At 48.6% G+C, this 12,818-nt stretch overlaps 1 protein-coding gene across 1 annotated transcript in view; it reads right to left on the bottom strand.

Moving 5' to 3' along the window:
* CACNA2D4 (calcium voltage-gated channel auxiliary subunit alpha2delta 4) overlaps positions 1-12,818 on the bottom strand; it is a 132,402-nt gene that overhangs the window by 16,383 nt on the left and 103,201 nt on the right. The window contains exons 29-33 of the mRNA XM_054214270.1: positions 11,477-11,538; positions 10,298-10,312; positions 8,321-8,365; positions 7,324-7,386; positions 728-798 (exon numbers count right to left, since the gene is read on the bottom strand). Coding sequence (XP_054070245.1) covers positions 728-798; positions 7,324-7,386; positions 8,321-8,365; positions 10,298-10,312; positions 11,477-11,538 — 256 coding nt within the window. The remainder of the gene's footprint in view (positions 1-727; positions 799-7,323; positions 7,387-8,320; positions 8,366-10,297; positions 10,313-11,476; positions 11,539-12,818) is intronic.

Below are 12,818 nucleotides of genomic sequence, written 5' to 3'. Positions count from 1 at the left end.
ACTAAAGCAGTGGCCTGCTTACGCGCGTCTTTGCTGTTTGGCCAGTGCTGGATTTCGCAAAGTGAGCAATACAGGCTCCAGATTAATGTAAGTGGGTCAGCGCAGGAGGAAAGATGGCCCTAATTTCAGATGGTGAGTAAAGCAGGCTCTGAAGCAGGAGAATTATAATTGTATCATCTACCTCAGGTCCCCCTAGTTCCTGTTTTCAAGCCACTGAAACTCTGAGGTCTCTTTTGACATGGTCTGGAGCAGTGGTGAGACAAACAAAGGTATTTTTAGGAGAGAGAGAAATGTGCTCAGCCAGCTGCAACGCCACATCTGAGGGGCTCTCAGACAACTGCTCACAGAAAGGCTTTCCAAGTGGCAGTAGGAACTGAAGCACTTCACTCAAAACACCAAGAAGTGTTTCCCATAGCATCTTGCCCTGGAAAAGACAGAGGAGCAGCTGCTTTCTGGCCTCACGGAGATCGGGAGTTACTGTCTCTCTCAGTGCTTTGCAGCAGGTGGAAGAGCAGGAGATGAGGAGAAACAGGGTGTGTGGTGGCGATGGCTGAGCAAGTCGGGGAGGGGGCAGGTAGCTAAAGGAGCTCTTGTAGCAAAATAAGAGCGCCACGTGCATCAGCATGTACATTTTCTCCTCCTCAAATGCTGATTATGGGGACCAACATGTTCTGACCCACACACCAGCTGAAGAAAGAGAAGTACAGCGCAGAGATCCCCCACTTACCGCCTGAACATGCCCATGTTTAGCAGCTGGGTCATTACTGAGCCATCCACTGCACCAAAAAATTTTCCAGTCTGCAAGCACAAGAAAAGAAAAAACCCAGAATAAACTGTCAACAGTAAAATTTCCAAATGCTCGATGGTTCCAGACGATCCAGTTTGTCTGGAGGCCTACTACACATAACGAGTGCTTTATAAGGAGGTAATGCCGAGCTTTGTCCTTTGGCGGGCTGGAAAGCTTGAGGGAGGACTTCCCCCATCGCCAGCTGGGCATCCTGCACCATTCCTAACGCACTTGGAAATGATTTAGCCCACGTAAGTCCCTGCAGCTTGTGACGGAAAAAGGCAGACTCTCAAGCTACAGAGACCCAGGCACATTGATTAACTGGGAGCCTGGGCTCTCCTGTGGGTTTTTGTGAATCCATGTTCTCCGGATCTGAATGCCTGAGTCTCTTCCACTTGAGTCTCTCTGCTAGCCTGCGGCTGCAGTGGCTTCAGAAATCTCTGCTCTCCTGCTGCCCTAGGCGAACTGACTCTCCACGCCTAAGCGCACCACAAACATTTATTTAGGTAGCAAACACAATTTTACAACTCACTGCTGTGCAAGTTCTGAGCAGGCAGTAACCCAAACGACACAACACATCCCGACCCATCCTTACACACTAGGCATTGGCACAGCCAGGGCTGTGCTACCACAGACTCCACCCTAGCAGAAGTTGCATTTGGGGAGCAACACCCCAAATCCCACTTCCATGCCTGGACTAAAAGTGGAGCTAGCGGCCCTCTGGTCCCATTTACATTTTGGAGTCAATAACCTCAAATACAGTCCCAATCCCAAATCTGGGAACCACTGCTCTAAAGCCTTCTTCAAACAAACAACAGCTCTGGCAAGCCTGATTACTAAACCATGACAAATCTATTGAAAAAAAGCTTCAAATCTGCCAAGTCCGCTCCTTTGTTTGCAAGCAAGTAAATAAAATACTCGTAAATAATAAAAATGGAGATACAAGCTGTCCTCCGTCTATTTTCCTGGCCCATGGGTCTTAACCCAGTAAATAGTTCCCATATGTTATGGAAGTGTTCACACAGTTTGGGGAGACATTTTACTTTTCCACTGATAGGCTAGCAGTCATTTAGCACGTATTAGCAGACGACAGATGACTTCATTTATTTGAGTGGGGCATTTCCACTAAAAAAACCCAAACCCTTAGGCAGATTTACCTAAGATCATATGGTAATCACCTAACAGTAGTGTTACGTGGTTATGAGCCTCTTCCCAACAGGCTTTAGAAGGCGTTTCGCTGTATAAATCGATACATAACATCAACTCCCTTTCGAGCATCTAGGCTGTAATCGTCTCAGACATAGTCAAATGTGTCTGAGCAAGCGCTAACTTTTTTTCACCTCCCTCGCTCTTTCAATCTGATTAGGGTGGCGAGGAGGCCAGCTGCTTCCATTTAATACCAGTCTGCAGTCCCAGCAGGAGCCCGAGCCGTGGGATTTAACACAGGGCAAGCTGCAGCCGGTGTGGCAAGGGCAGGGGGGTCACTACAGGACTATAAACGGGGCCCACTCTGTCCAGAGATGCTGATGCATGACCAAATTTCTCCAGGCAGGATGTCATTCCTATAGGTGCAAGTATGAGGCGCTGTTAGTGTAATTGAGAGTAAGGCCTAGGGAATGTGTTCAGAAAAGCATCAGCAAACTGGCCTTTAACACCGAGTCAGACATTCAAAGCTTGGTGCTGTTTCAGGTGCCCTGTGCAGATAGTAACACAGGAAAGCATCAGTTGGCAGAAACCAAAGCCGTCCTGTACTGAAGTGACATTTTGCAAAGCAGCTCTCATTGCAGCCTGCTTCCTCCTGTCGCTGGCTGCCGCTCTCCCAGACATCCCTTTGCCGTGCTTCTCCTACCTCCCAGCTCTGGGCAGATTTCCACAGGCCCTTGCAATTCCAGAGTTTCACAGCACAAAGCATTGCCTCTGACATCCTGCATGACACATGCTGTGTCACATCCCCCTGCAGTTGAGAGCATACAAGTACATACGCAGGCTATGCGTGGAAAAGAGCTGCATCCCGGAGCACACATATGGCTCAAAAGGTACATCTCTGCTCACAGATACGTATCTGTCCATGTTTTGCTGGCTCGTTGAGCAATTTGCACTTTTGGTACACACAAAAGCTGTAGACAAATGAGACCTGCCAAATGGGACAGGGTTTGGGCAAGCGGGCAGTGTGGCTCAATGAAAGCCAGCCCCTACTTTTCCACAGCATCTGGTGGGATCTTGGCCTTTTAGCTGTCACCCTGTACCCTGTCCTTGGAGTCCCACCTGGGCAGAGCTTGCAGGCATACCCTGTAAGATGCCTCAGGGAGAAGGCAACAGTCCTAGAGAAAGAGGTTTAGCGAGTGAGGGGACATCTGGACGCCAGCGGGCGGAGGGACCTCCAGACCTGTGATCTGCAGCTGTACCTCTGGCTGGCAGCGAAAGGTGGTGAAAACCTCAGGAGCAGTCGTGGGGCCATGGCTGCAAACATGGGCAGAAATATAGCGTGGGGCAGCCCTCACTGCAGCACAGCCTGGGCCTCCCACTTACTTTCCCTTCCTCCCCTGCCCTAGATCTTCTGGTCCTCCTTACCCACTCCCTTCTCCTGACTCTGGCTATTAACTTTTTGTTCCCTCTATGATGAGTCTGGATGGGGGGATTAGCCTGAGTTAAAAGATTACCCATTCTTCCCCAATTAATCCTGCAGGGAGCTTCCAACTCGTCGCTTATTAAAATCCCGAGTCCCTCTTTCTTGCTTGGTGGCTTCTGGCTGCCATAAGCTTCCTGCCACCTTCAGGCAGAGGTTATTAGAGCTGATCCCCCATCCCAAGGGTGGAGGGGGTCAGAGCCTGAGCCAAGCTGTCCTCACCCTGAATTTGCATGAAGCCTCTCTGATTTCCAGTGTGGTCACCCAGGGAAGGAGGTGTGGGCAGCAGGTAGCCCTGGGCAGGCAGCAGGCTGAGTGCACCATAAAGCACCTCAGCCCCAAGGGAGCGAGCAGATGGAGCAAAACATCTCAGAGCCCCCCGAGCGGGTCTCTGGCACCAGCTGCTTGCCCAGGGGCTGTAAGGACACAGGCACTTTGGCACCACTCTGCTGTTCTTAGCTTGCACTTTGCCCTGGGAAACAGGTGTTTTGGGCATGAAAGCTCCTCGTCTGCCTTCCTTGGGGAAACAGGGATGCATGTGGGGCCCTGATCGTGCTGGAGCCACCTCAGGCTGTGCGACACAGTGGGGGCGGATGGCACCGTGCACCCTCACTCCTTCAGCATCCGATAAGCTCCCTCCAATCCCGGCCGGTGGGGCAGAACAGGCAGTGTGCAGGCAGCCCGCCCTTCTCCCTGCCGCTGGGCTGGAATGCTGACGCATGCAGCTGAGCCACTCGTGCTGGTCCTGGTGTCAGGTATGAGGCTGGGAGGTAGGGCAGCGAACTAGCTGACTTCTCCAGAAAGGCAAAAACCCCACAAAAATCCAGCTACGGGATTATTTTTTTTTTTGCAGTACGTTAAAGGATGCACTGAGGGAAGAATGTGGGATGGGGCAGGGAAGGCCACCTAGCAGCAAGTGATCCCACGCAGGAACATTCAGGTAGCCAGGCTATGAAACCCAGGGTATTGATTTAATGCTGCTGCTGCTGTCTTGAATTCCCTGTAGAGTTTAACAGTGTGGACACTCATGGTGCCACTAGGAAATAAAAGCAGTAACTGAAGGAAGATAAAGAAACCAGAAGAAAAGTAGTGGTGAACTCTCCGAGGTCAGGGGAGGTAACAGCTCGAGGAGATGACAGCTCTTGTGCCTGCCAAAATGCCTGATCTTGGAGGCATGTGGATAATGTTTATAATATACCCAAATTCAGTATAATGCCATGTTTGGACCTGGACAGGCTGGATCGATGGGCCAAGGCCAATTGTATGAGGTTTAATAAGGCCAAGTGCCAGGTCCTGCATTTTGGTCACAACAATCCCAAGCAACGCTACAGGCTTGGGGAAGAGTGGCTGGAAAGCTGCCCAGCAGAAAAGGACCTGGGGGTGCTGGTGGATGGCCAGCTTAACATGAGCCAGCAGTGTGCCCAGGTGGCCAAGAAGGCCAACAGCATTCTGGCTTGTTATCAGGAATAGCGTGGCCAGCAGGAGCAGGGAAGTGATCGTGCCTCTGTACTCGGCACTGGTGAGGCCTCACATCGAGTGCTGTGTTCAGTTCTGGGCCCCTCTGTACAGGAGGGACATTGAAGTGCTGGAGCGTGTCCAGAGGAGAGCTACCAGGCTGGTGAGGGGTCTGGAGACCAGGTCATATGAGGAGAGGCTGAGGGAGCTGGGCATGTTTAGCTTGGAGAAGAGGGGGCTGAGGGGAGACCTCATTGCCCTCTACAACTACCTGAAAGGAGGGTGTAGAGAGGTGGGTGCTGGCCTCTTCTCCCAGGTGAATAATGACAGAACCAGAGGAAATGGTCTGAAGTTGTGGCAGGGGAGGTTTAGATCAGATATTAGGAAGAATTACTTTACGGAAAGAGCGATCAGGCACTGGAACAGCCTGCCCAGGGAGGTGGTTGAGTCACCACCCCTAGAGGTATTTAAGAAACGTCTAGATGTGGCACCTCAGGGCATGCTCTAGTGACAGAGATTGTAAGGGTTTTTTTGGTGGGGTTTTTTTTTTGTGTGTGTGTATGGTTGGACTTGATGATCTCAAAGGTCCTTTCCAACCATGAAGATTCTATGATTCTATGATTCTGCTAGTCAGATCTTTCAGAAATTAGCTTTTTGAAAAATCCATTTTCCATAAGGTGCAGAAAGAATACTGAGATAAAACCCAGGAGGGCGGCTGCTGAGGATGAACAGTAGAAGTGGTACCTAAAGGGTGTAGTCACCTTTACCTATGGACACATGCCACAGGACTCAGTAAAGCGCATTTGAAAATGCAATGGGGGTCCTTGGAATATGCGTCCCTTGATATCTGTCTGTATCACCCACTGCTACGGCTATGTTGGTGAGTCATTTTGCTTTATGAGCCTCAACAGTTCTCATCTTGGCCTCTCTGAACTTACTGTTTAGCGCCTCCAGAATTCACGATCTCACCTTTTTCTTTTGTCAGCCTACTCTGAATACGCTAATCAACACAAGTCCAGATGGAAAACCACGGGACTCATATAGCTGACGTTTTCCATCTAAATATCCATCTAAAAATTCCTCTTCTTTCTTTTCTGTCCCATCTACTTTGAGATCAATGCCACTACTTCACACTTCACTCTTTAACCAGAACTTCTTTAACAGCATCTTGTAAGGGAGTCTGTTCAAGGCTCTTAGAAAAACTGAAATGCAGTAGGTCATCCATTTTCCCTTATCTCCTGATTTACTCACACTTTCGAAGAACTATAGCTGATAAGATAGGTTTTCTTCCTTTATGGAAACTGTGCTGCTTGTCCCAATCACATCCATCGGGTGTTCTGTTACTTTATTTTTAATTTCCATTTCAACCTGTTTGTCACATCTTGAAGAAAGGAATTTCTGGGATCAGATCTACTGCCTTTGGGAAATACGCTTACAGTATTTGTTAACTCCAGTACTATGGCAATTCTAACGAAACTCCACACTTCTGTCAGTAACAAAACTGCTTCATTTCCCATTTTTTCTATAGGCCCACTCTTGCTATTGACTTACAGCTTTCTAGTTTATGAGACTGTTCCAACACATCGCTTTCTGACACTCAAATCTATGGCCTTTTCTTTTTTTGCAACAAAGAGCTCTCTAGTGAATTTACTGGAAAGCAGAAAAGTATAGCTAAACCACACAGTGGCTGGCAGTGTTGACTCTACCCAGGCAACACTGGATGTCACGTCACAAACTGTGCCCCTTCAGCTCCCTGGAAATGGTCACGGAGGTGCTGGCAGCAGGAGGAAAGGAAGTAATTTTTGTTGCTTGTATTTTTATTACTATTCGGAGTCTTTTTCCTTACTCCTTTCACGTCTGTGAGTAAATCCTTCAGCTCTTCACGTGTGCTCCTGTTTCCAATTTGCTTAAATGATTTCGTCTTCCTTTTTGCCTTTGGCATTTTGCTCTTACCGTGCCCTCAGCTGCCTTTCCTGAAGAATGTCTGCTTTGACTTCAGAGGTGCTCAAAAGCATGCTCCCCTCCCTCCCCTTCCCTTCCCTTCCCCTCCCCTCCCCTCCCCTCCCTTCCCTTGTCATGGCACACCTGCCTTCTGGGACCGTCTCAGATCATCTTTCAGTAGCATTTGCGCCAAGGGAAAGGAGTCTAATTTCCTTACTTCTGATAAAAAGATATTTTGACTAGTTAGCATTTGCGCCAAGGGAAAGGAGTCTAATTTCCTTACTTCTGATAAAAAGATATTTTGACTAGTTCCTTCCTTATCACAGCAAACTCCTTCCTTACCTAGGATGTGCTGTCACTCTGCCGAGAGGCTTCCCCCTCCCTACACAGCTGAATTTAATTATACCCCCGCCACCCTTGTTACACAATTGAACTTCATTTGTTTTAACCAGCTCTGGGGGGTTATTTAAGAACAAGCTAAGCACATTCTCCTTCTTCTCTTATGCCCTCTTACCTCTGCAGGTCTTTTGGAAACAAGTATAAAGCCGTTATTATCAATGAGGAAGCAATTCAGAATCTGCAGAGATGAAAGAGAAGCAACATTAAAGACAGCTTTTTTCCATGGTTGTCTGTTTGTGTGCAGGATGGAGCGGTGTGGGCTTGTGCTTATGGCAACAGCCTTGGCATTTCCAGGCTTAGCCCCACAGCTCAGCTACCACTGGTTTTAGACAATTGACTTTTCCCTCTCCGCCTCCATTATGAGGTATTTACTTTGTGAGCTGCCTGTGACAGAGATTGTCCCCTGTTGGGGCTGTGTGCAGGCCTAGCAGGCTCTGAGACACACTTAAGAAGACGATACATCCTGCAGGAAGTGACAGGATATTTGGAGAGTACTTCTCTTTAATAAAATGGTATCTAATGCTTTCCATCTTCAGACTTCAGTTTTATAACCACTCAAGAAACAACCCTCTCCTCACTGCTGAGTATTATCAGTGCTGGTCTTATTTTTATTTTGCAGAGCAGGAAATGGAGGCAAAGAGTTTAGATGAAAACCTTCAGGTCTCACTGGGATGCAGAGGAAGTCCTATGTGAACAGAGAAGGAAAATTCTCTGGTGATCCCACTCTCCAGGGCAGAGGAGCTCCTGTCCCAGATATGCCTGAGGCCAAGGTTGAAGCCGTGGACGAAATACAAAGTGGGGTGTCCAGCGTGCATGTCATGCTGACAGCCACTCTCTTTGGCAGTGCTGGGATGCCAGTGAGACAGCTTTAGAGGAGATGGACTCTCCCTAGAGTCACTGGCTGGAATCCCCATGCTCCTGCTCATCTCACAGCTAAGGGGAAGTCCTGAACTGCAGGTTTGTCTCAACACCATGAGGTCCTGCCCCAGCTGTGCAATCTCTTGTGAGGAGACGATGGGCAATACCTGATTTTTTGGGAGACAAAGATCCCCACAGAGTAGGTAGTCAACCTCACCCACCACAGGTACAGAGAAGAAATCTGGGCAACTTACGTCATCCTGACAGCTTAGTGGACAGGCACCGTCCAAGGCACTGCACTGGAAAGGAAAAGCAGGGCATTAACCATGGCATGATCTCATCTCCCAGTCTCCCCATTGGGATTGCCAAGCTGAAGGTCTCCATACCAGCACCTCTGAAATTTAGCTGGCGTTTCCACCAAGACAAGCTTGACAGCATGCACCAATACCACGCCCCAAATTGGTGACTTGTGGCTCTGTGTACTTGCCACCTTTCTGAGTAATGTCCCCTTTGCTGAGGGCTCTGATCCTGCACCTGCCTCCCTGAAACACTTTTCAGCAGCACCTGTGCACTTGGAGCAGAGACCTATTAATGAAGGGGGCAGCATCAAGCTCTCTGGCTGTGAAAGCAATGGTTATTGTGCACCGGCGAGAAACCAGCATGCATTTTAGCGTCTGCTAGTATCTGGACTAAACACATGGCATAGTATTTTAGATCAGGATTCTTCCCAGGCAGCGATTTTTTTGTTGTTGTTGCTGTTGGTTTCTTTATTCTCCAGACAGCTAATGATAAAATCGGATGTGAATGGTGCTCTTGTAGCCCAAGGCACCATCCATTTGTTTCATTTAGGATTTCTGTGTACCAGACTTGGCATGTGTTTCACAACACTGAACCGGGTGGGGACACGAGGGGTTAAGTGGTGAGTAACAAAGCCCTTCAGGTGCTTATTGATTTAATAATTGTTCCGAGTTTGCCGTGGCTGTGTGTGTCTGTCTCTTTGTGTTATTTTTTAATGCTATTTTCTCTAGCAGCAGAGGAAAGCAAGCTGACATGGTGTTGCCATTTCTGTACACGGGGTCCCCTTCCTGCCAGAGGTTTTCTGGGGTCAGGGAAGGACACTGACGTGTTGCGTAGCCTGTCTGCTCCCAGCCAGCTGCCCATTATTTCCACACAATCCTTATACATAAACCCCAGCGCCCTTGTGGGGTGATTCTCAGTAGCAAGAGGTGAATTTGTCATTTCAAACCACAAGACTATTACTTTCAGTTAGAATTTGTTTCTCTTCTTGAGTCTTGCAGAACAAAGCCAATAGTTTCAGGTTTCCATCCCTCCGCTCAACTTCAGGGGAAGTTCAGAGATGCCTGATTTCGTTTCAGGCCCTGTGGCTTTGCAATATCGCATGCTCATGCTCCAAACCTGACTGGCTTTTTGAGGCTCTAGGGATGACAGCTCAAAAACATCCCTTTACCCACAGTTGCAAGCATCGTCTCACTCTTGCCTCACCACAAAACAGCATTGGGTTGCTCTGTCTCCCTGGACGTATGCATAGAGGAGGCCCTGTACTTCATCCCTGGGGGGTTCCTTCCTTTGGTCAGCGGGGATAATACCACCACAATGAACCACTATTATGGCCTTGGGGGATAAAAAATACAGAGCCCAAAGCTTGGAAAGCAGAACAGAAACCCAGGTGAATCAGAACGGTTTCCCACAAGAAGGGCCCGTGTCTCAGAGCATCTTCCTTGGCAGCGTGAGGACTGAGTTGTGCTGTTGCTGCTCTTCCAGACCTGGAGAGGCTCCAGCAGTGCCTGGTGCTGGGCTGGCCATGCAGCAGTGGGACCACGGTGAGGAGCCCAATCTGAGAGCACCGGTGGCTTGCAGGGAGCCCCTGAGTTGGGGGGAAGAGCTGAACCTGAGCTCCCTGGTCGCTCTGAGACCACATCTACTGCCTTATGGGCACAGTTCCCCCCTCAGAGACCAACCCACCTCACACCATCCTCCTGTTGTTGGTCAGGTCTCTGAAACGCTGTGACCTAGAGCAATTTCAGCTTTGCCAAAGACACTTAATTACCGTGAAGACAAACACAGCCTATGACAGGCTTGGACTGTCTCCAGTGATTACAGACAAGGGACAGTGCCTATAATATGCTGGCATGCAAACGACACAATTACGAAGCCGAGCTGTGGCGAGGCACGCCGGGATGCCTCCCCATCCCCAGCTTTTGCCTACTTACATCACTGTCATTGGGCTGGGAGACGGGAGGCACAGCGTGGACATCCAGAGTGGCACAGCATGCGGTGAAGTGAGAGAGAGAGAGAGAAAACAAAATCTGTTAGTCATTCCTCCGTCAAATGGCAGTCACGTCCTGGGAAACCATACACAGACTTTTTTCATACCAGCACCTACCAGGGCCGTGGCATGCAGGCGCTTGGCCCACAGGCCTCCTTTCAGCTTCTTTAATAAGCCTTCCCGTATTCCCTTAACGCCCATGTGGGCTTGTTTATGTGAGAACTACCTGGGTATGGCCCTCAGGAGATTTTTTAAAAGGAAGCTCTCTGCTGATGCTTCAGGATGTGGTCACGTGCTTTGCAGAAGTGTTTTTAGCTCAGGTTATGCTTACATGATCTCCCACCTTCGAGGATGCCCCTGCCACCGCGGCCAACTCTGTGCTTTTCTGTTCCCCGTGTGTGCTTGCTCCCAGTGAGCAGCCTCCTGCCCTGTCTTCGCTGTCATCCCCGTCTGATGACAGTTCCCTCTCCTGACAGCAGAGCCGATTCTCCTGTGTGCTGCTTCGGTCCCACCAGTCTCACCCCTCCAGTATCCCTCCCTGAAAGCAAAGCCTGAGGGGAAAGCCCCTGGGTGGGAAGGGAAAGGTGTTTCACTTTTCCTGTCTCTCAGACTGGGGGACTGTTTTAATTATTCCACTTCTCTCAGTCCACCAAGAGTGTCCAAAATTAGGACAACACTGAAAGCTTATCCCTGGAGCAAATATTTTTTATTTTGGCAAGCTGGTAGCATTTTGTTACCATTATCAAGATGACAAGAGAAGGCAGTAGATTTTTTTTTCCATGTGCCCAAAATTGCAGATTTCCATGAGGTTTCTGAAAAGCTGAATGAGCACAAAACATATTTCAACAATTAAATGTGTCATACGCAGCAGAGCTAATGCCAGGCCAGGATGCTGACACGGTCAACATGGCATTTGTGGAACAGACTCGCAGCTCACACAGCATTAGTGCCGTCAAAGGATTACAGAAATGTGCGACTTCAAACTTACCTATTTCATAAATCTTTTAATATGAACTTCACAAAAGCCGTCATCAAAATGCCATTGTATGTGATGTAACATATCATCGACCTAGCTGACGAAGAGCATTAAATTATCTCTCTACACAATTGCTAACGCTCTTACCTGTTGCATGGCCATCCAAAACTTGCGTTGGAGCAAGTCCAGCTTAATTTGCACACCCACAGCTACGGGAAACAAAAAGAGGGGAGGGCAAAAAGAGGAATGTGCGAGAGAGAGAAAGACAAACACAAGTTAGGAAAGGAGTGATGGGATGGAAATCGCAATTGCAACCTGCTTCCAAGTGTGAATGATAAGCATCGGGGGATCAGCGCTGAGTCAGACTGCCAAGTGAGAGTCAGAGGTTTTAACAAGGTAGAGGAAAAGGGGACGCTGACTGCTGTACCGAGGTACTGACACCTCTCTCCCACTAAACACTACGGAGCTACAAACAAATTAACAACGACAAAAAAATCCCAACCAAAAAAAACCCAGGAGAGCAAGCACGTGAGCTTTCATCTTTTGTCTTTTGTAGATTTAGCTGGCCAGGATGGATGTTTCTGATCACCCCAGCCTCAACTCCTGCACCCCACAGAATCAATCAGAAATAAAGTAGGCCAGCGTGAGGAAGGGATTCATTTGAAAACCCACCTGTCTCAAGGGGAGACCACAGCAATTTAGATTTCTCCTAAGCCACTATAAAAGCACAAAAATATGAATGCCACTTGACGGAAAAGTGTCGATTAGAAGTAGTGCTTCGTGACCCAGTCCCAGCCTAGTGCACGCTCTGCTAAGCAAAAGAGTGTGTGTGTTTCTTAATGAAGTGCGTCCTAATTTCTCGGCTTAATTTCTTGTCTATTTCCAGCATGATGTTCCTGAAGTAAGGCAGAGCTCCACAGGAGAAGAAGCGGTGCAGGGTCTCCCCGACAGAATAACCTAGCTGTCCCCGGGTAGGTTGCCTACAAGCACACATAATAACCAGCGCAGTCGTGCGCAGCCTGGCACAGTGACGGGGAACAACGGGGCTGTGTGTCAACTAGTTGAATCTAAGAGCTCTGCAGGAAGTACAGCCGCAAGCAGGACCTTGAAATAGAATATAATGTGCAAGTGAGGGAGAAAAAGAAGTACAGAGAGGAAGAGTCTGAGCCCTTTTTCACAACCACCAATATCGGGTGGATGAAATGTTGCTGTTTCTACAGATTTCCTCTGAATTAGCAGGAGCTTCAAAGGGGAGAACAGATCCTTTAAATCTGAATCATGCCATGTGGGTGCTTTTAAGTTAACAGTATGATCTGACGCTCTAATTCCGATGTGTATGAATTAAATCTGGAGTATGCAATAGTATATTTTCTTGCAGCTTGTACAGACCCTGGCGCCTGGCATCAGCTCTGCATTTAATGCCAGTGTCAGTGTCCTTCTTGTCACATTCCCATTGCTGGCACATCTTACAAAATCCCATTCACAGGCA

This window comes from Rissa tridactyla, chromosome 1, assembly GCF_028500815.1.
Source record: "Rissa tridactyla isolate bRisTri1 chromosome 1, bRisTri1.patW.cur.20221130, whole genome shotgun sequence".
Classification (NCBI taxonomy): domain Eukaryota; kingdom Metazoa; phylum Chordata; class Aves; order Charadriiformes; family Laridae; genus Rissa; species Rissa tridactyla.
Note: the sequence above shows the minus strand (reverse complement) of the source record. Positions and strands in the feature narration are given on the sequence as shown.